This window comes from Ranitomeya imitator, chromosome 9 (genome assembly GCF_032444005.1).
Source record: "Ranitomeya imitator isolate aRanImi1 chromosome 9, aRanImi1.pri, whole genome shotgun sequence".
Classification (NCBI taxonomy): domain Eukaryota; kingdom Metazoa; phylum Chordata; class Amphibia; order Anura; family Dendrobatidae; genus Ranitomeya; species Ranitomeya imitator.
Window position 1 is genome coordinate 21102042 of NC_091290.1, and position 21535 is coordinate 21123576.

Sequence of the window (21535 nt, forward strand, 5' to 3'; positions counted from 1 at the left end):
GGGGGGCAAATTTGTGGGGCAGTGATGCAATTCTGTAATCCACCAGCTGGAACCTGGGTCCCGAGGCTGAAGTCCTGTAGAATGACATTGATAACAGGAGCAGGCTTTTTTTTTTTATATCCCTCAGCTCCCATTTCACGGCTTTGGGTCCTTCAGGATTGAGGGACATAATCCTGGCATTACCCTTTATTGTTCATTTTCAGTTAGACTGCATGATTGTCCTCCTGGGAACTTTTCAGAATATTTTCCCACACTCGAGTTCATATGTGGACATCCAGCAGAGGGCGCATCACCGCAACTGAAGGCAACTACAGGTCATTCACCTACATTCCATTCATTCCCCGCAGGAGCACCGCTGCATTAGCAGAGCTTCTACTTGTAAAATTAGTTAACCCCTTCAGATGGATTTACATCGTGGGACGTGACAGAACGACGGAAAGTATGGGATATTTTTTTTTTTTTAATTTACCTTTTTTACAGAACGAGGGTCTTCAGGTGGATTACCAGTATAATAAAATATTATAAAAACCTGTGGTTATTTCATTAAAATACTTTGTAATAATGTGTTTTTAACCATTTCAGACAATTGGATTAATAATGGATAGGTGTCATAATTGACGCCTCTCCATTATTATTCTGGTTTAATGTCACCTTACAATAGCAAGGTGACATTAACCCTTCATTACCCCATATCCCACCGCTACACGGGAATGGGAAGAGAGTGGCCAAGTGCCAGAATAAGCGCATCTTCCAGATGTGCCTTTTCTGGGGTGGCTGGGGGAAGATGTTTTTAGCCAGGGGGGGGTGCGCAATAACCATGGACCCTCTCCAGGCTATTAATATCTGCCCTCAGTCACTGGCTTTCCCATTCTGGCGGAGAAAATTGCGCGGGAGTCCACGCCAATTTTTTCCGCAATTTAACCCTTAAATAGCTAGAGCGCCCAAATTTTGCACATACACACTACTAACATTAGTAGTGTGGAATATGCAAAAAAAAAAAAAGGGGATATGAGATGGTTTACTGTATGAAAAAAATAAAAATAAATTATATATATATATATATATATATATATATATATATATATATATATATATATATATCTCTCACACACACACTATATATGTTTTTACGATTTTTTGAGCACATGGTTCCCTTGTATGTCGGTTTTGCAAGCCTGCGAGAAAATCTCGCAGTACGGATGCCATACGGAGGATGCCATGAGCAAAATACACACCCTGCAAAATACGCACGACACACCCTGCCTACAGAGTACTTACGGATCACCATTTTTTCAATTTTGTAGCATATTACGGCCGTAAAATACGGACTGTATTTTTATACGCTGAGTGTGAGGCCGGCCTGAGGGGGTGCAGTTTTTAGAATGGTGTCACACTTAGTTATTTTCTATCATATAGACCCCTCAAAATGACTTCAAATGTGATGTGGTCCCTAAAAAAAATGGTGTTGTAAAAATGAGAAATTGCTGGTCAACTTTTAACTCCCTAACAAAAAAAAAAAATTTAGTTCCAAAATTGTGCTGATGTAAAGTAGACATGTGGGAAATGTTACTTATTAAGTATTTTGTGTGACATATTGTGAAATTTTTCAAAATTTTTGCCAAATTTCCGTTTTTTTTTTTCACAAATAAACGCAGGTAATATTAAAGAAATGTTACCACTATCATGAAGTACAATATGTCACGACAAAACAATGTCAGAATCACCGGGATCCGTTGAAGCGTTCCAGAGTTATAACCTCATAAAGGGACAGTGGTCAGAAATGTAAAAATTGGCCCGGTCATTAATGTGCAAACCACCCTTGGGGGTAAAGAGGTTAAATTAACCAGAGCACAACTGTGAACCTGCAGTTTTTGGGGTTCTGTTACCCCTTCAGTTACATTACCACACCATGAAAAATTAGGAATAATTTTTTATTTATTTTATTTATAAAAAGAAAAAGAAAAAAAAAGTCGGAGATCTGTTTAACATCGGCTGCAGAACAAGGAATCCATTTGCAACACTTCAAGTGACAGATCCTGGCTCAAAAAAAGTCCAGTGACACAATGCTCAATTCAGACGCACCCACAGTTTAAACAAAAAAAAACCCCAACAAACTATAGTTATCGTCATGGTAGGTTCAATATCTGGGGAGAAGGTGGAAAGAAGCAACATGCCGAGGACTGAATACACCTTGCTCTAAAGCAAAATGGGGGGGGGGGGAAAAAAAAAAAAGTTTGACCTCCCCGGCCATCGTCCCATCTGCATAGATAATAATGTTGCCAGAGAGGAGAATACGACATAGAAAACATCTCCTATGATACAACACGTCGTCCGATGATGCGCAGATTCCAACAAGAAATGATGTTTTATGGCACAGACTTGCCGATTCCGGTCACGTTCCTCAGTGGCCAATGATTATCAGTCGCCGGCTGCACCATAACAGTCACGAGGAGAGGATGAGCCTCCCCAAATATCCCGGGAAGTTCATGAAAAATATCAAAACATTTTATTTTGCCTCTTCATTCGGCCATTCTGACCAATAGGAACAGTGTTCGTAAGAATTTGCATATATGAATTGCATGAGACGAACCCGGCAGTGCAACTAAATGCTCCTGTTTTGGGGACGAGGGGGGTGAAAGTTTTAGAACTTTTGCAAAAAGTTTTTTTTTTTAACTTTCAAAAAGAGAAAATTACCAAAAGTATAAACAGATACAAACGTGAAATAAAATCTACGCGAAACCGAGAGCCGGACCCCGCACCCTGCGCCGCGTAGCCGTCATTGGGAACTGCAAAGAAACCAGAATTGTACCAAACGGTCAGTAGAATATTCAGGAATAAGAAAAATAAGCGACTTTTCCGGAGCAGCTTCTTATGGAGAGGATTCGCGTCTTCCTGAGTGACCGCACAGAACAGGATCATGTGACGTCCGCACCTCCTTTTTGTTTTTGGCCACTTGAATAGAAAACTTTTGGTTCCTTTAAGGTTCTACTTTGTCGTCGTTTCTCCTGCTGCTGCGGATCGGCGCCGCCGACTGTGTGAGGCTCCTCAGCAGAACAACACCTCGCGCCACTCATGTCTGCCAGGTGTTACGATTAAGATCTGTTTTTTTCTACATGGGGCTTACCTGTCGCAATTTGCGAGACATATGTTTTTTTTTGTTTTTAAATTTTTTTAAAGTCTTAGAAAGTAAACCTCACGTTTTCTTTAACATCCGGCGGGATTGCCACATCTGAAACTTGTTGTAGGCTGTTTGTAGCATTTCTTCTAAGTGACTCGTGAGCTGCAAGGAAAAAAACATTACAGAATTGAGCACCAGAGACAAACTACAAATGTGGAGAATAAACTGTTCAGCATCTGTTAGATCTTACAGCTTACATGTCAGAGCTGCACTCACTATTCTGCTGGTGCAGTCACTGTGTACATACAGTGGGGCAAAAAAGTATTTAGTCAGTCAGCAATAGTGCAAGTTCCACCACTTAAAAAGATGAGAGGCGTCTGTAATTTACATCATAGGTAGACCTCAACTATGGGAGACAAACTGAGAAAAAAAAATCCAGAAAATCACATTGTCTGTTTTTTTAACATTTTATTTGCATATTATGGTGGAAAATAAGTATTTGGTCAGAAACAAAATTTCATCTCAATACTTTGTAATATATCCTTTGTTGGCAATGACAGAGGTCAAACGTTTTCTGTAAGTCTTCACAAGGTTGCCACACACTGTTGTTGGTATGTTGGCCCATTCCTCCATGCAGATCTCCTCTACAGCAGTGATGTTTTTGGCTTTTCGCTTGGCAACACGGACTTTCAACTCCCTCCAAAGGTTTTCTATAGGGTTGAGATCTGGAGACTGGCTAGGCCACTCCAGGACCTTGAAATGCTTCTTACGAAGCCACTCCTTCGTTGCCCTGGCTTTGTGCTTTGGATCATTGTCATGTTGAAAGACCCAGCCACGTTTCATTTTCAATGCCCTTGCTGATGGAAGGAGGTTTGCACTCAAAATCTCACGATACATGGCCCCATTCATTCTTTCATGTACCCGGATCAGTCGTCCTGGCCCCTTTGCAGAGAAACAGCCCCAAAGCATGATGTTTCCACCACCATGCTTTACAGTAGGTATGGTGTTTGATGGATGCAACTCAGTATTCTTTTTCCTCCAAACACGACAAGTTGTGTTTCTACCAAACAGTTCCAGTTTGGTTTCATCAGACCATAGGACATTCTCCCAAAACTCCTCTGGATCATCCAAATGCTCTCTAGCAAACTTCAGACGGGCCCGGACATGTACTGGCTTAAGCAGTGGGACACATCTGGCACTGCAGGATCTGAGTCCATGGTGGCGTAGTGTGTTACTTATGGTAGGCCTTGTTACATTGGTCCCAGCTCTCTGCAGTTCATTCACTAGGTCCCCCCGCGTGGTTCTGGGATTTTTGCTCACCGTTCTTGTGATCATTCTGACCCCACGGGGTGGGATTTTGCGTGGAACCCCAGATCGAGGGAGATTATCAGTGGTCTTGTATGTCTTCCATTTTCTAATTATTGCTCCCACTGTTGATTTCTTCACTCCAAGCTGGTTGGCTATTGCAGATTCAGTCTTCCCAGCCTGGTGCAGGGCTACAATTTTGTTTCTGGTGTCCTTTGACAGCTCTTTGGTCTTCACCATAGTGGAGTTTGGAGTCAGACTGTTTGAGGGTGTGCACAGGTGTCTTTTTATACTGATAACAAGTTTAAACAGGTGCCATTACTACCGGTAATGAGTGGAGGAAAGAGGAGACTCTTAAAGAAGAAGTTACAGGTCTGTGAGAGCCAGAAATCTTGATTGTTTGTTTCTGACCAAATACTTATTTTCCACCATAATATGCAAATAAAATGTTAAAAAAACAGACAATGTGATTTTCTGGATTTTTTTTTCTCAGTTTGTCTCCCATAGTTGAGGTCTACCTATGATGTAAATTACAGACGCCTCTCATCTTTTTAAGTGGTGGAACTTGCACTATTGCTGACTGACTAAATACTTTTTTGCCCCACTGTATATTACATTACTGATCCTGAGTTACATCCTGTATTATACTCCAGAGCTGCACTCCCTATTCTGCTGGTGCAGTCACTGTGTACTGTAAGACTCATGCTGGTGTGGTAGATGGAGGCAGATATATATCGCCCAGGTGTTTGTCCTATGTGAATTAGGCCACTCAGTATCTTCAGGGTGCTAATGGGTTAATGATTGCAGGAATAAAAGATGACCAGCTGGGTGTTTCCAGTGTCTGCCTGGGGCACACAGATTGCCTGCCTGTGTGAGACAAACGTGAGTGAAGAGCTCTGCTCAAGATCTGTATGATGTTAGCTGGGTGGGAGAAGCCCCCCCAGTTGTTGAGATAGCAACGTATTTGTTTAGTTAGTGCCGGACAGGCTAGGATTTATTTTTATGTTTTGTTTTTTGTGTTGCTTTCACGTTAATAAATCTGACCTGAGGTCAGCCTGCCCAGAAACCTGCTGTACGCCTCAGATTCAATGCACAAACCACGTGTCCTTTGACCCCAGCAAAGGCGATCCCAGAGTGTTTTGTCACATTGTGGTGGAGAACGCGGGCATACCGTGGCACAGGCGACAGCATGGAAGACGTGGTGAAAGCCTTAGTACAGTCCACTGCCGTACAGCTTAGGCCACTGCCGCACAGCACGAAGCTAATCGCTTGATGGCCGCACAGCTGAAGGAGTTACTGGACATGACGGTTGCAGACCGCCAACTTCTCCAACAGGTGGCGCAGCGCCTGGTGAGCATGCCTGACGCTGACCCAGAAGCAGAGTCCAGAAGGATCCATGTGAGTCGATACTGGCAAAAGCTGACTGCAGAAGATGACGTCGAGGCATATCTGACAACGTTTGAGCGGACGGCATTGAGAGAGAAGTGGCCGAAGGCATGATGGGCCGATTTGATTGCCCCGTTTCTCTCCGGCGAGGCCCAAAAAGCTTACCATGATTTGGACCCGGAGGTCGCTCAGGACTTTGAGAAGCTGAAAGCTGAGATCCTGGCCCGGCTGGGTGTGACGACGGCTGTCCGTGCACAGAGGGTACATCAGTGGACATACCAGCAAGATAAACCGGCGCGGTCTCAGATGTTCGACCTGATCTACTTGACAAAGAAATGGCTGCAACCCGAGGTACTGACAATACCCGAAATAATCCAGCGGGTTGTCCTGGACAAGTACCTGAGAGTACTACCCCCAGCGCTGAAAAGGTGGGTAAGCCAAGGAAATCCCACGACAGCGGATCAACTTGTGGAGTTGGTCGAGCGTTATTCCGTGGCAGAAGGACTTCCCGACGACACCGCCAAACCCCGGACTGTGCCTCCTCCTCGTGGAACCGGTAAGACTGTTCCAGGGACCACGGGTGAAGGAAAATCGCTTAAAACTGTGGGGGAGGAGTCCGGGACTGCTCGCACTCCGAGACCAAGAGTATTAGACGGTGGTCTCAGTAGGGGACCTGTTAGGTGTTTCCGCTGCCATGAGAAGGGTCATGTTTCTGCGAACTGTCCTGTTACCGCTGAACCCATGCAGTGCGACGTTATAGACTCTAGAAAACGCATGTCTTTGGTTACACAGCTAGTGAGTGTGAATGCGGGTCAAAATGATACAGTGAAACACCTGTGTAAATTATCTGTTGATGGGAAAAATGTTGTGGCATTATTAGACTCTGGAAGTGTGGTGACTCTGGTGAAAGCTAGTCTGGTGGCACTTCCATCTGGTCCGTCTGACAAGTTTTCTGTGACGTGTGTGCATGGTGACACCCGCTCGTACTTAACAGCGGTCATATGGATTTCTACTCCCTATGGGTCAGTGCAGCACAAAGTGGGACTCGTTCCCGCATTGTTACAGGATGTAATCCTGGGAAGGGATTTTCCCTATTTCTGGCAGTTGTGGGAGAATCAGTTACTTCTTCACGGTAGCTGTACCCGTGAATCTTCTCCCATGCCATCTGGAGGTCCCGAGTCCCTAGAGGAGACCCCACAGGAAGATGTTGCTGGGGAAGTTAGTGAATCTAACCTTCAGTACCCCTTCTCCGTCATGGCGGGGGAAACAGAGGAAACTGAGGAACCTCAGCGAGAGGCGGAGGCAGACAGCCATCCGGCACCCTGCCTGCCAGATTTGGGAGTCCAGGTGGATGACTTCCACAGCGAGCAAATGAAAGATCCTACCCTAACTCCGGCTAGGAAAAATGTAAAAATGATAGATGGGGTACCCGTAGAACCTGACACTAGGCTAGCGTACCCGTATATGGTTCTTGAAAATGATTTGCTCTACCAGGTAGAAAAAAAAGGGGAAGACACAGTGCAACGGTTAGTGGTACCCAAACCTTATCGGCGGAAGGTACTGGATTTGGCCCACGGACATATAATGGGGGGACATCTGGGGGTACAGAAAACCACAGAAAGGATATTGCATTGTTTTGTGTGGCCTGGAATACATTGTGATGTGCGTAACTATTGTGAGTCCTGTCCAGAGTGCCAAGTCGCGGCCCCTAAATCTCAGTTCCGTAGCCCTTTGGTACCCCTTCCTATCATCGGGGTCCCTTTTGAGAGAATTGGGATGGATTTGGTTGGGCCCCTTCCCCGATCCGCACGTGGGCACCAACATATCCTCGTCATCGTGGACTATGCCACTCGTTACCCGGAAGCCGTCCCTTTGCGTAACACAGCTACCAAGACGATCGCCAAGGAATTGGTACAAGTGTTTAAGTCGGGTGGGAATTCCAAAACAGATACTCACCGACCAGGGGACTCCCTTTATGTCGAGGGTAATGAAGGAGCTCTGCAGGCTCTTACAAATAGACCCGTTGCGTACGTCTGTCTATCACCCTCAAACAGATGGCCTGGTTGAGCGCTTCAACAAAACCTTAAAACAGATGCTCCGGAAGGCGATAGACAAAGATGGGAAGAACTGGGATTACTTGTTACCCTATTTGCTGTTTGCCATTAGGGAAGTTCCCCAGTCTTCCACAGGGTTTTCGCCTTTCGAACTGTTGTACGCCCGTCGTCCCCGGGGACTGCTGGACGTCGCAAAAGAAACCTGGGAAGGTCAAGTCACTTCCTTTAAAACGGTGATCGACCATGTAACACAAATGCAGGATCGTATTGCCGCTGTCATGCCCATTGTTAGGGACCATATGTTACAGGCCCAGGGAGCCCAGAGGCAAAGTTATGATAGAGGCGCTAAGGTCCGTACATTTGCACCCGGCGATAGGGTGTTGGTCCTAATCCCTACGGTGGATAGTAAATTCCTGGCGAAATGGCAGGGCCCATTTGAGGTCCGAGAAAGAGTTGGTGAAGTGAACTATAAAGTGTACCAGCCGGGTAAGAGAAAACCGGAACAGATTTATCATGTGAATCTGATAAAATCCTGGAAAGACCGCTCTGCCCTAACGGCGGATCTGCCCCGTCCGGTTTGTTCACCTACTGTACCAGAGGTGCAGGTTGCTGAGACTCTCTCAGAACGACAAAAATCTGAGGTTAAGCAATTTTTGTTACAGAACCGACAGTTTTTCTCCGAAAAACCTGGCCGGACTAAGTTGGTGAAACATGAGATTGTCACAGAGCCTGGCGTCACTGTTCATGTGAAGCCCTACCGGATTCCGGAAGCCCGCCGTGAAGCCGTCTCCCGGGAAGTGATGGCAATGTTGGACTTAGGAGTCATTGAGGAGTCACACAGCGCCTGGTCCAGTCCAATTGTGTTGATACCTAAACCGGATGGCTCCATCCGGTTTTGTAATGACTTTAGGAAACTGAATGCAGTTTCTAAATTTGATGCGTACCCTATGCCCCGGGTCGATGAGTTGATCGACCGGCTTGGTAAAGCCCGATACATTACGACCCTGGATTTAACAAAGGGGTACTGGCAGATTCCTCTGGCCGTGGCGGCCAGAGAGAAGACGGCATTTGCTACACCGGAAGGTCTGTTCCAGTATGTCTATATGCCGTTTGGACTTCACGGAGCTCCCGCAACGTTCCAGAGATTGATGGATCGAGTCTTGAGGCCTCACAGACAGTACGCTTCTGCCTACCTGGATGACATCGTAATTTACAGCATGGACTGGGAAACTCATCTCCAGAAGGTACAAGCGGTGATTGATGACCTGCGAGATGCAGGTTTAACGGCAAACCCCAAGAAATGCCACATCGGGCTTGAAGAAGCCCGATACTTGGGCTACGTGATTGGCCGAGGAGTGGTTAAACCCCAGATCGACAAAATACAGGCAATTCAGGGCTGGCCACAACCAGTGAACAAGAAACAAGTGCAGGCTTTCCTGGGGATTGCCGGCTATTATCGCCGGTTCATACCCAATTTTGCAGCCATGGCTACTCCCTTGATGGATCTTACCAAGGGGAAGGGTTCCGTCATGGTAAAATGGACCTCAGCTGCTGAAGAGGCCTTCCACAGCCTGAAACGGGCTTTGTGCTCTCAGCCCGTACTAGTGACTCCTGATTTCAGCAGCGAGTTTGTGGTACAAACTGATGCCTCTGATACTGGTGTCGGAGCTGTACTTTCCCAGGTGAGGGACGGAGTCGAACACCCGGTCCTTTATCTCAGTCGGAAACTGAATGTACATGAGCAGAGGTATGCCGTGGTTGAAAAAGAGTGCCTAGCCATTAAATGGGCTCTCGACTCCCTCAAGTATTACCTGGCTGGTAGGAAGTTTAGGCTGGTCACCGACCATGTCCCTCTCAAGTGGATGCACCTCCACAAAGATCGTAATAGTCGGGTAACCCGGTGGTTCCTTGCCCTGCAGGCTTACTCTTTTACGGTGGAGCACCGACCTGGGGTGCAGATGGGGAACGCCGATGCCCTATCCCGAGTGCACTGTTTCAAAAGTGTTCTTGCTCGACCGGAGTGGTCTGAGCAAGGGGGGGGATATGTAAGACTCATGCTGGTGTGGTATTTGGAGGCAGATATATATCGCCCAGGTGTTTGTCCTATGTGAATTAGGCCACTCAGTATCTTCAGGGTGCTAATGGGTTAATGATTGCAGGAATAAAAGATGACCAGCTGGGTGTTTCCAGTGTCTGCCTGGGGCACACAGATTGCCTGCCTGTGTGAGACAAACGTGAGTGAAGAGCTCTGCTCAAGATCTGTATGATGTTAGCTGGGTGGGAGAAGCCCCCCCAGTTGTTGAGATAGCAACGTATTTGTTTAGTTAGTGCCGGACAGGCTAGGGTTTATTTTTATGTTTTGTTTTTTGTGTTGCTTTCACGTTAATAAATCTGACCTGAGGTCAGCCTGCTCAGAAACCTGCTGTACGCCTCAGATTCAATGCACAAACCACGTGTCCTTTGACCCCAGCAAAGGCGATCCCAGAGTGTTTTGTCACAGTACATACATTACTGATCCAGAGTTACATCCTGTATTATACTCCAGAGCTGCACTCACTATTCTGCTGGTGCAGTCACTGTGTACATACATTACATTACTGATCCAGAGTTACATCCTGTATTATATTCCAGAGCTGCACTCACTATTCTGCTGGTGCAGTCACTGTGTACATACATTACGTTACTGATCCTGAGTTACATCCTGTAATAAACCCCAGAGCTGCACTCACTATTCTGCTGGTGCAGTCAGTGTACATACATTACATTAATGATCCTGAGTTACACCCTGTATTATACTCCAGAGCTGCACTCACTATTCTGCTGGTGCAGTCACTGTGTACATACATTACATTACTGATCCAGAGTTACATCCTGTATTATACCCCAGAGCTGCACTCACTATTCTGCTGGTGCAGTCACTGTGTACATACATTACATTACTGATCCTGAGTTACATCCTGTATTATACTCCAGAGCTGCACTCACTATTCTGCTGGTGCAGTCACTGTGTACATACATTACATTACTGATCCAGAGTTACATCCTGTATTATACCCCAGAGCTGCACTCACTATTCTGCTGGTGCAATCACTGTGTACATACATTACAATACTGATCCTGAGTCACATCCTGTATTATACTCCAGAGCTGCACTCACTATTCTGCTGGTGCAGTCACTGTGTATATACCTTACATTACTGATCCTGAGTTACATCCTGTATTATACTCCAGAGCTGCACTCACTATTCTGCTGATGCAGTCACTGAGTACATACATTACTAATCCTGAGTTACATCCTGTATTATACCCCAGAGCTGCACTCACTATTCTGCTGGTGCAGTCACTGTGTACATAGATTACATTACTGATCCTGAGTTACATCCTGTATTATACTCCAGAGCTGCACTCACTATTCTGCTGGTGCAGTCACTGTGTACATACATTACATTACTGATCCTGGACTGATCCTATATTAGATCCTGCATAATACTCCAGAGCAGCACTCTGTGTTCTGCTGACTTCAGAGCTAAATTCTCCCAACATTTCCTGCTTGTTCAGGGTCTACACTAAGCTTGTGCTGGTGATTTTCATTCTGGAAATGGTTTTCTGTGCACCAGGCTTTGCACAATTAATGACTGTTTCCAATACAGGCATTACGGTGTTTATGTAACGTGCACCGAGGGGGCGGCAGGAGCCTTTGGCCCTTATTGAAACTAATTAGGGTGCAGCTACATTACGCGACTGTACAATCTTAGTATATTACAGATTATAACATAGCCCATTTATTTAGGAGTCTCCTGGAGACTCACCCACGCTCTTAGCAGGAATAATGGAATCCTCGGGGGTTGAGTCCTCAGTCCATCGGCCAGTGCTGGGCGGGAGCCCGGAGGACCACCTCTTACCTGGCGGCATCCGCATCTCTTAGATCGATTAGACAACCTGGTGTGATGTCAGATGCGTTACACAACAATGGCGATGCCAGACCAGCAAATCAAAAGAAGAGAGGTGGTTCCCTGGGCTCCTGCTGATGGATTTGCACCAACTCTAAACCTTCCAGGTCCTTGTGCATTACTGGGGACAGCATGGCTCCCTCTCACGTGCTGACAAATAACCAAACCTCATACCGGACTTACATTTGTGCTAAGGTAGAGCTTCTTCACCTTCTCCTGGAATGGACACAGTTTAGTCACCTGGAATCTTTCCAAGTTACCTCTCATCTTAATGAGCTAGAAAAAAAAAAAAACACACAATTTTTGCAAATTTGACAAATAATAGAAATCCAGATATCACATGTGCTGCTAAAATCTACACAGTGGTTGATAATCAGGGACTCAATACCAAAGAGAAAGCTCCCGCCTGGGTAGACCTCACCCTGGGGGTCCCCCTTAGTCATTAAAAGTGGGGACCTTTAAAACAAGGGTGGGCTGGAATGGGAATAAAGTGTTAAACTAGTGCGCTAACAAAACAGTCCCCAGAACTAATATGCGCTAACGACACTTACCTTTTCTTCTAAGAAGGGAGTATTGACGGGGAAACAGGACCAGAAATGGCGTAAAAGCTCCCCCACCGCCACGTACAAGTGCTTCAGCTCAGACTGGACGTCGTTTGGCACCATCTCTAAAAAGGACAGCGATACTTTATTCAGCGCCTATAGGGGTGCGCGTTCTCCTGGCACCATGGGGTCATTAAAGAAATGGTGCAAAAAGCACTTTAAAGCCTCTTTATAAGCAGCTATGACCTGTGAATTATTACTGGAATCATGACTCCCATCATTCAGCGATGAGGCCAGTAGGACAGCAGATGACCACAGCCATGTACAAGCAAATACTGAGAACCGCCAGAAAGTCAGCACTAGATCGTCTGGACGATAGGCGAGTTCCAATGGGCTTTATCATAGTTTAACCAACTCCTTTAAATAAAGATTTATGGAATCTTGGAATATTTTCCATCTTTGAAACGTGATTGTAGGGGTCAGTTCCGTTATTACTTCCAACATGGTGCCACTGGTCTCTCGGCTTTGGCACCTGGCATAAAAATAAACAGATAAATTGAACCAGAACCAGCGTCCGGTGGCGTGTCATGTACTGCGGTGAAGAGTGGGGGGTCCGGTCACCAGCGATCACACATGGATACCCTATCAATGGAGAGATATGGTCCTATAGGGCAAAAGAAAGCACTGCACTCAACTCAAATGGACTGTAAGCTCGTGCAGGATCTCAGCCCGTGCGTCAGTGTAACGCTAAACAATAAAGTGGAAACTAAAACACCAAGTTGTTTGCAATATGATCATTTGGCCGCCAGGATGACGCTGCGGTCACTGCACTGTGGAAGTGGGATTAGAACTCACGGTTTATGGCTTGCTGGGTCCCTCCTTGCATCAACGCTCCCCCCGGGGACAAAGCAGATATTGTACTACTAGCAGCGCTGTGTGATAGAACCTAAATCAGAATGAAAAGAAGCAATTCATGTTTGCACCAACTTTCCATGTGACATATAACAGGATCAGTATGATCTAAATATAATATTCCCAAAAGGGATAATGTGCAGAACCCAGCAAAGGAAGATACATAAAGCTCCTCTACGTGGCCACACAGCTCCTCCATGGGTACACGCGTGGCCACACAGCTCCTCCACGGGTACACGCGTGGCCACACAGCTCCTCCACGGGTACACGCGTGGCCACACAGCTCCTCCACGGGTACACGCGTGGCCACACAGCTCCTCCACGGGTACACGCGTGGCCACACAGCTCCTCCACGGGTACACGCGTGGCCATACAGCTCCTCCACGGGTACACGCGTGGCCATACAGCTCCTCCACGGGTACACGCGTGGCCATACTGCTCCTCCACGGGCACACATGTGGCCATACATCTTTTCCTTGGGAACACGTGGCCATACATGTCTAGTGTATCTGTGAATCTGACTTAAACATTCTTTATGTTGTTCCTGAAATGCTGTGTCCTGTTCTGCCCCCCTCAGACGTGGAGAAAATGAATAACACAGGATATTGGTTTTGGCTACAATGTTCCTTTAAAAGGACTTCCCGGCATCATTTTTTATTTTTCGAAGGCACAGGCTGGTATAAAATAACTACTGGACACATACTCTCCTGCTGTCACCCTGTGGATGCAGAGCAATGATTGCACTGCCTAAAATTTCCAGGACCACCAAAGCGATCAGGTGAGTGGAACAGCTCGTCATCAGATGTATCTCTGATGATTCTGTCCCAAAAGCGTAACCGCTGCAGCCAATCACAGGTTTTAGAAATCCTGTGTCATCTGGACGGTGCAGTCATGTCCTGACTAGTGGCGTAGCTTTCGCTGTATGTACATGGGTGTCAGGAGGAGAGCATGGCTCTTACTTTATACCAGCTCATGCCTTAGGGAAAAAAATGAATGCTGGACAATCCCTTAAATTGTCAAACGGACTAGGAAAAAAAAAAAAAAAGATGAATTTACGCTTTAAATCCAGTAGTCACTATGGCCACAGACTGCACCCACCTGAGTTAGTCTTGGTACATAGTTTTCCATTTGTTGTTTAATACTATTATAGGAGTTAATAGTATCCTGACTGGTTGTGTATTGCTGGGACTGGACCGGGGTAGGACCATGGTAATACCTGGAGAAAAACAACAACAGAGCAATGAACGCAGACACAAAGAAAAACGGGTTTTAACTCTTTAAAGGGGTCGTCCAGAATTATGAAAAAGACGCTGCTGTTTCCTTTAAGAAACGGGGCTTCTCCTGTCCACAGGTCGTGTCAGACATTGCAGCTTTGGTCCATCTAGGTGAATGTGGTGTACCACACATGGAAAGGGGTGGCGCTGTTTTTACAAGAAAGCGCCTTTTTTTCCTGTGTCATTTGTGTCATCTTACCTATCTGATTTCTTGAGGTTTAGTGCTATTGGTTTGATACCGTTCCGTTCTTCTAAATCTTCGTAGTCTATGGCCTCCTGCAACTTCACCTACAACGATCGACAACGGCGCTGATACATATGGAAGATCTGCAGTAACTTATGATAGGAAACGAAACGGGGCCGACACTAAAGAACTCATGCAAGAGCCTGCGCTCGCTGGCACCATTTATCTGACGTCTACCCCTTATTTCTTACCTTCTTTACAGGGGGCTGGAAGAAGTCAGAGTCCCGGGAATTGCCATCTGTGCTGCTCGTCTCACTGTTTTGGTCATTTTGTGCTTCTCTGCAAAAAAAGAAAAAAGTCTCAGTCGATTACTATGTACAGTAGTAAGCCTGCAGTGACAGTCATCGACCAATGTGTGGCGCTGTTGGTCTAACATCATGAATCCGGCACTTACTCCTTCACTACGGACCAGGGGCTTAAATCCTGCTGACATGTTCCCTTTAATCCCCTTTATGACCTGGTGATTTTCCTATTTTTGCCCTTTTGTATTTTCCTCCCCTTATTCCAAGAGCCATAACGGTTTTTTTTTTATTTTTCCGTCCCCTTTGCCATATGAGGGCTTGTTTTTTACAGGACGAGTTGTAATTTTAAATGACATCATTCATTTTTTCATGTTGTATGGAAAGTGGGGGAAAAAAAAACCAAAACTCAAATTGAAATAGCAAAAAAAGTGCACCACAATGCGCCACGTCAGTACAAGGATATAGGCGTTTTTTTGTTTAAGTGGTGGAGAAAAATCCCTTACCGTATGTCGCCAATTTCCGAGACCTGTAGAGTTTTCATTTTTTGGGCTCTGGGGCGGAGTATGGACTTATTTTTTGCGCCAAAAGGGTCATCAGCTGTCCTGACAACCCATCGGTGCCTCAATATCACGTGACAGGGATGCCGATGGGCAGTATGAATAACGCGCTTCTGGCCAATGCGCGTTAAATCCCGCTTTCAGTGATCGATAGTGGGATTTAACTGATTAAACAGCCGCGGGTTCAGTTAAATGCACCTGATCACTGGTTAAAAGCAGGGACCCGAGCTTTGACATTAATATACATCAAAGGTCATGAAGGGGTTAAACAATAACATTTTGACCACCAGCAGTCACCACTAGGGGGAGCCAAGGAACTTACTGTATACTGCAATCTGATTGAGTTCAGCGTATAAACCGTTTACAGTGAGCTCCCTCTAGTGGTGGCAGCTGGCAAAGTTAAAGGGTTATTGCCAAAATTGTAAGTCATCCCCTTTAACATACGACAGAGGATAACTTACTGATCAATAGAGGTTCAATTGCGGATATGATCCCGAGAATAGGGCTTTAGATCTTAGCAGAGCCCAGTCTTGAATGGGGAGGTTGTGTGCAAGCTGAACCTCTATTGTCTATGGGACTGCTGGAAAGAGCGATGCGCTGTTCACCAGCTTTCTCCGGCAGTCCTATAGACAATGAATGGAGAAAAAGTAAGATATTCGCTCCATTCTAGTGATGAGCGAGTGTGTTCATTACTCGGGTTTCCCAAGCATGCTCGGGTGGTCTCCAAGTATTTATGGCGTGCTCGGAGATTAGGTTCGAGTGGCCCGCAGCTGCATGATAGCCTGAATACATGTGGGGATTTCCTAACAAACAGGCAACCCGAGACCATCCGAGCATGCTTGGAAAACCCGAGTAATGAGCCCACTCGCTCATCACTTCTCCATTCAAGTCAGGGCTCTACCGTTCCTGGCTCCTGGGATCCTGGCCCCTGGGATCCTGAGCCATGTACTCTGGATCACTTTGGATTTCAGCAGTTGAACCACCAGTAGTCAGTAAATTATCCTCCATCATATGAAAAGGTTAACTTACCATTTTGGGAACAACATTTTGTAAAAAAATGAATAAATAAACTGAAGTATACGTCGCAGAATTAGATCATTGTTATGGAAAGACCAAGGTGAAGCTCCTACAAAGATATAAGAAAGGCGTAAGATCCTTATTTCTTTGTGGAGACTGAAGTTTGCTCTCTGCGTAATCAAGAAGCTGAATGAAGGGTTTAAAAAGTTATGTGAACCCCAAAATGGCACCAATCAAAACTACAACTCATCTCGCAGATAAGGAGCCCTCATAAAGCTCAGCTGATGGAAACATGAAAATCGTCCTGTTATGGCTCTAGAAATATAACGACACAGATACACGTTCTGTGAAGTGTTTTAAATGACCAAAACTACAAAAAAATATATATATTTGCAGGGACCGAGAATAAAGTTATTTATAACAGAGAGTGAGAACTAAACCCAAGACGTATCGGCAGAATTGAGAATTGGTGTTTTCCCAGAACCCCCAAAAGAATTAAATTTACATAGAGCCAAAATAGAGCAAATAACTCAAGAACAAAATGTCGGTTATGTTAATAAATGTCTACGGGGAGCATCAGGTCTGAGTACTGTATGGCCTCTAGGAGGAAAGCCTCACTCTTTTCGGAGTCCCGCCGCCAGCACCATGGCACTGTGGTGGTTGAATCGTTTGATGATGGCAGCGTTGCTATTCTCCTTCACAGATTTTGCATTTGACGTTGATGGCACAGACGAAATCCCGTATCCCTGAAAAAGAAGATCAATCACAGTCACCTTAGAAGCCACAAGATCACCGGGGAGGGGGTGTTTCCATGTCTGATACTAAGGACCCGTCGTTAGAATAGGTCATCGATATAGGATCAGTCCAAATCAACAAATGTTTGCAACTCCAGCGGTGAAAACAGCTGATCGTTGGCGGTAAAAGGTGTCGGACCCCCACTGCTCGAATATTGATGACCTATCCCATGGATAGACCATCAAAATGATAACAATGGAAAACCCTTTAATGTGCAGTAAACAGATCCTGCTCTGATAGAAGAGGAAATTATAAACGTTTGCTCTCCAGTTTCTGAGATTATTTAATATGCTGAAGTTACAGTGACGGCAAGCACCGTCATCATTGCTAAACTGGCTGCATCAACAGCGCATGGCCGCATCAACAACGCATGGCCGCATCAACAACGCATGGCCGCATCAACAACGCATGGCCGCAACAGCGCATGGCCGCATCAACAACGCATGGCCGCATCAACAACGCATGGCCGCATCAACAACGCATGGCCGCATCAACAACGCATGGCCGCATCAACAACGCATGGCCGCATCAACAACGCATGGCCGCATCAACAACGCATGGCCGCATCAACAACGCATGGCCGCATCAACAACGCATGGCCGCATCAACAACGCATGGCCGCATCAACAGCGCATGGCCGCATCAACAGCGCATGGCCGCATCAACAGCGCATGGCCGCATCAACAACGCATGGCCGCATCAACAACGCATGGCCGCATCAACAACGCATGGCCGCATCAACAACGCATGGCCGCATCTGCCCTCCACTTCCAAATTATTGCTCCATGCCAAAGTTATAAAGCAATTACTGATTTATGGTGAAGAGGATTTCCCAAGCAGATAATATCTGTGTCTTTAAAGGTGGGCTCAGTCAGGTGAAAAATCGGGCAAGTCACAGACAAGTTGGAGATGTGACCGGCTCCACGTGTCGCTCCGTGCACTTGCACACATGCCGGCCTATTTATCTGCACTAGCCTAGGTCATAAACGAGACCACATTACTCCATGCTGCAAACAGGCTACAAATGGTGCAAGACCAAAAATACATGTGTGAACTTAACCTAAGGTTACGTCCACATGGGACTGATCCCTGAAAACTTTCTGCAGTAAAATCCGGAATTGCTTCAGATTCATGCATAACCGTCTATGCAGGACACGAGCCAGAACCAGAGCTCCAGCATTATGGGATTTCTGCCGAAATATAAAGCTCAATAGTCAGTAGAACGACAGAATACGATCTACGGCCTTACCTCATCCAGACACTTGTCCTCCAGAGACATCAAATCTAACATAGGATTTTTTACCCCTTGGGAAACTAAGGATTTCAGACCTAGTAAAAGATCAATAGACATGTTCATTACGTGGAAGTGTAGATGAAGAGTGTCCTGAGCCCAGAGGATCCTGAACTGTGAGAACCCTGAGCCCCGAGGACCCTGAGGATCATGAACTGTGAGGACCCGGAGGCCCGAGGACCCTGAGGATCCTGAACCCCAGAGGACCCTGAACCCCGAGGACCCTGAGGATCCTGAACCCCAGAGGACCCTGAACCCCGAAGACCCTGAACCCCAGAGGACCCTGAACTGTGAGGACCCTGAGGATCCTGAACCCCAGAGGATCCTGAACTGTGAGGACCCTGAGCCCCGAGAACCGTGAGGATCCTGAACCCCAGAGGACCCTGAACCCCGAGGACCCTGAACCCCGAGGACCCTGAACCCCAAGGACCCTGAACCCCAAGGACCCTGAACCCCCAAGGACCCTGAACCCCAAGGATCGCTTGTGCCAAGGTTCAGCTAAGAGAAAACCGTGTAAAAATTGGAACGATGGCTATGTAATGTCTTCTTAGAATAACTTGTTTAAAACTCATCTGTCATGAGATTTCACAATATAACCTGCATACATTAACCTAGCTTAGACCTGATGATGCTAGTGTACTTGCTTTGAAAATCTGTTTCCAAAGGACTGTATAAACCTATTAAAACCTTTTCTAGTCTAATTGAAAAATAAGCATCTAACCATAGTGAGACTTATAATGCTATTGTTTTACTTCCCTATCCACATAGGAATAATTCTCTTTACCAGCAGGAGTGATCAGATAAGAGCAGGGAGAAGTCACTGTTTGCATTATCCTTTACAAAAACTGAATATAGACAATAGACACAGCGGCATTGCCAAAGTTGCTTCCATTTCAATTTGATGCTGTGCCCTGTGACAATGGTCCCCAGGGTCCTCCCTGACCTCCTGGTGACTGTCAGTCGTGGCCACGGGATATTGTGCTACGACAAGTCACCAGGACCAGTGCGCGGATGCTATGAAGTGTGTTAAAAACCTTTTTACTCCCCTGTGACCCACTTGACCTTGCTTGTATCAGTGTCAGATGCAGAGTAGGTTAGTGCTCTATAAAGAACGGAAACCAAAATTAATGACCTTTATCGTCGAGTTTGGCGCACTCTGCAAACAAGTCTTTGGATCCAGTGTTGAGTCGGTCTCTATGGAAATAATGAGATTGGAAAAAGCGGGTCCAGAACTCTTTTTCTGTTAAGCTGTGGGGAACGTTTTCATCATATTTCAGCTTCACTGCAAGAGAAAGGAAAATGGAGGTTATAAGTCCAGGAATAATGAATTCACGACTGCCAGGGATGGTTAACGAGTATCCAGAAAATGCACAACTTCATGTGAGGTGCGTGTAAAATCAGGTTCAGATTATTATGCAGTAGTTCGGAGTCAGATCTAGGCTGCACACATCGAGCATTTCTGGACTGGACTGTAATGTATTCTGAAATGGTTGTGACTGCCGGGGTGAATGCGCTGGGAAGCAGATTTCATGGTCATCACCTTTTCCTTGCAGCAATGTGGTCCCCAGTTCAAATCCAACCAGGAGCCACATACCTGCCTGTAGATTATGTTCTCTGACAGAGTTGTCCCATACACAAAATTTGTCGTCTACCCACAGGATAAATGTAAGATCACTTTGGACCCATCAATACCAAGAACGGGACTCCACAGTTCCCAGTGCAAATGGAACAGTAGTATGTGTGACCGCCACTTAAAGGAGTTGTCCACAATCGGACATCCCCTTCTGAATACCTTTGTTTGCTCCCAGTAAAACATTAAAGGCCCCTTCACATTAAGCGACGCTGCAGCGATACCGACAACGATCCGGATCGCTGCAGCGTCGCTGTTTGGTCGCTGGAGAGCTGTCACACAGACAGCTCTCCAGCGACCAATGATCCCGAAGTCCCCGGGTAACCAGGGTAAACATCGGGTTACTAAGCGCAGGGCCGCGCTTAGTAACCCGATGTTTACCCTGGTTACCAGCGTAAAAGTAAAAAAAAAACAAACACTACATACTTACCTACCGCTGTCTGTCCCCGGCGCTCAGCTGCTCTGCACTCCTCCTGTACTGGCTGTGAGCACAGCAGCCGGAAAGCAGAGCAGTGACGTCACCGCTCTGCTTTCCGGCTGACCGACGCTCACAGCCAGTACAGGAGGAGTGCAGAGCACAGCGCCGGGGACAGACAGCGGTAGGTAAGTATGTAGTGTTTGTTTGTTTTTTTACTTTTACGCTGGTAACCAGGGTAAACATCGGGTTACTAAGCGCGGCCCTGCGCTTAGTAACCCGATGTTTACCCTGGTTACCAGTGAAGACATCGCTGGATCGGTGTCACACACGCCGATCCAGCGATGTCCACGGGAGATCCAGCGACGAAATAAAGTTCTGGACTTTGTTCAGTGACCAACGATCTCCCAGCAGGGGCCTGATCGTTGGTCGCTGTCACACATAACGATTGCCTTAACGATATCGTTGCTACGGCACAAAAAGCAACGATATCGTTAACGATATCGTTATGTGTGAAGGTACCTTAACACTTATACTTAGCACTGGTGTCAGCACTGGCTCTCTCCAGGCTCACAAAACACGATTGGTGGCAGGAATGCCCGGGAGAGCCAGTGCCGACACCGCTGGAACTGTGCCGGCAGAGTGTTATTTTACTGATAGGAAACACATGGATTGAGAAGGGAGTTGTCAGAGTAGTAGAAACCCCTTTAATAAAACAGTGGTTGCACATGCTCGCTACAACTCCATCCACACAGGAGACATCGGGACTCAGCAGTAACACCCCCAGCAATCATCCATCTCAT

At 46.3% G+C, this 21535-nt stretch overlaps 1 protein-coding gene across 1 annotated transcript in view; it reads right to left on the minus strand.

The window, feature by feature from the left end:
• Positions 1–1917: 1917 nt before the first annotated feature.
• The window catches only part of GTF2H1 (general transcription factor IIH subunit 1), a 34873-nt gene continuing 15255 nt past the window's right edge, over positions 1918–21535 (minus strand). The window contains exons 6-15 of the mRNA XM_069740141.1: positions 19820–19969; positions 18646–18725; positions 17220–17347; positions 14977–15064; positions 14741–14829; positions 14366–14483; positions 13211–13301; positions 12365–12480; positions 11997–12089; positions 1918–3280 (exon numbers count right to left, since the gene is read on the minus strand). Coding sequence (XP_069596242.1) covers positions 3194–3280; positions 11997–12089; positions 12365–12480; positions 13211–13301; positions 14366–14483; positions 14741–14829; positions 14977–15064; positions 17220–17347; positions 18646–18725; positions 19820–19969 — 1040 coding nt within the window. The 3' untranslated portion in view covers positions 1918–3193. The remainder of the gene's footprint in view (positions 3281–11996; positions 12090–12364; positions 12481–13210; positions 13302–14365; positions 14484–14740; positions 14830–14976; positions 15065–17219; positions 17348–18645; positions 18726–19819; positions 19970–21535) is intronic.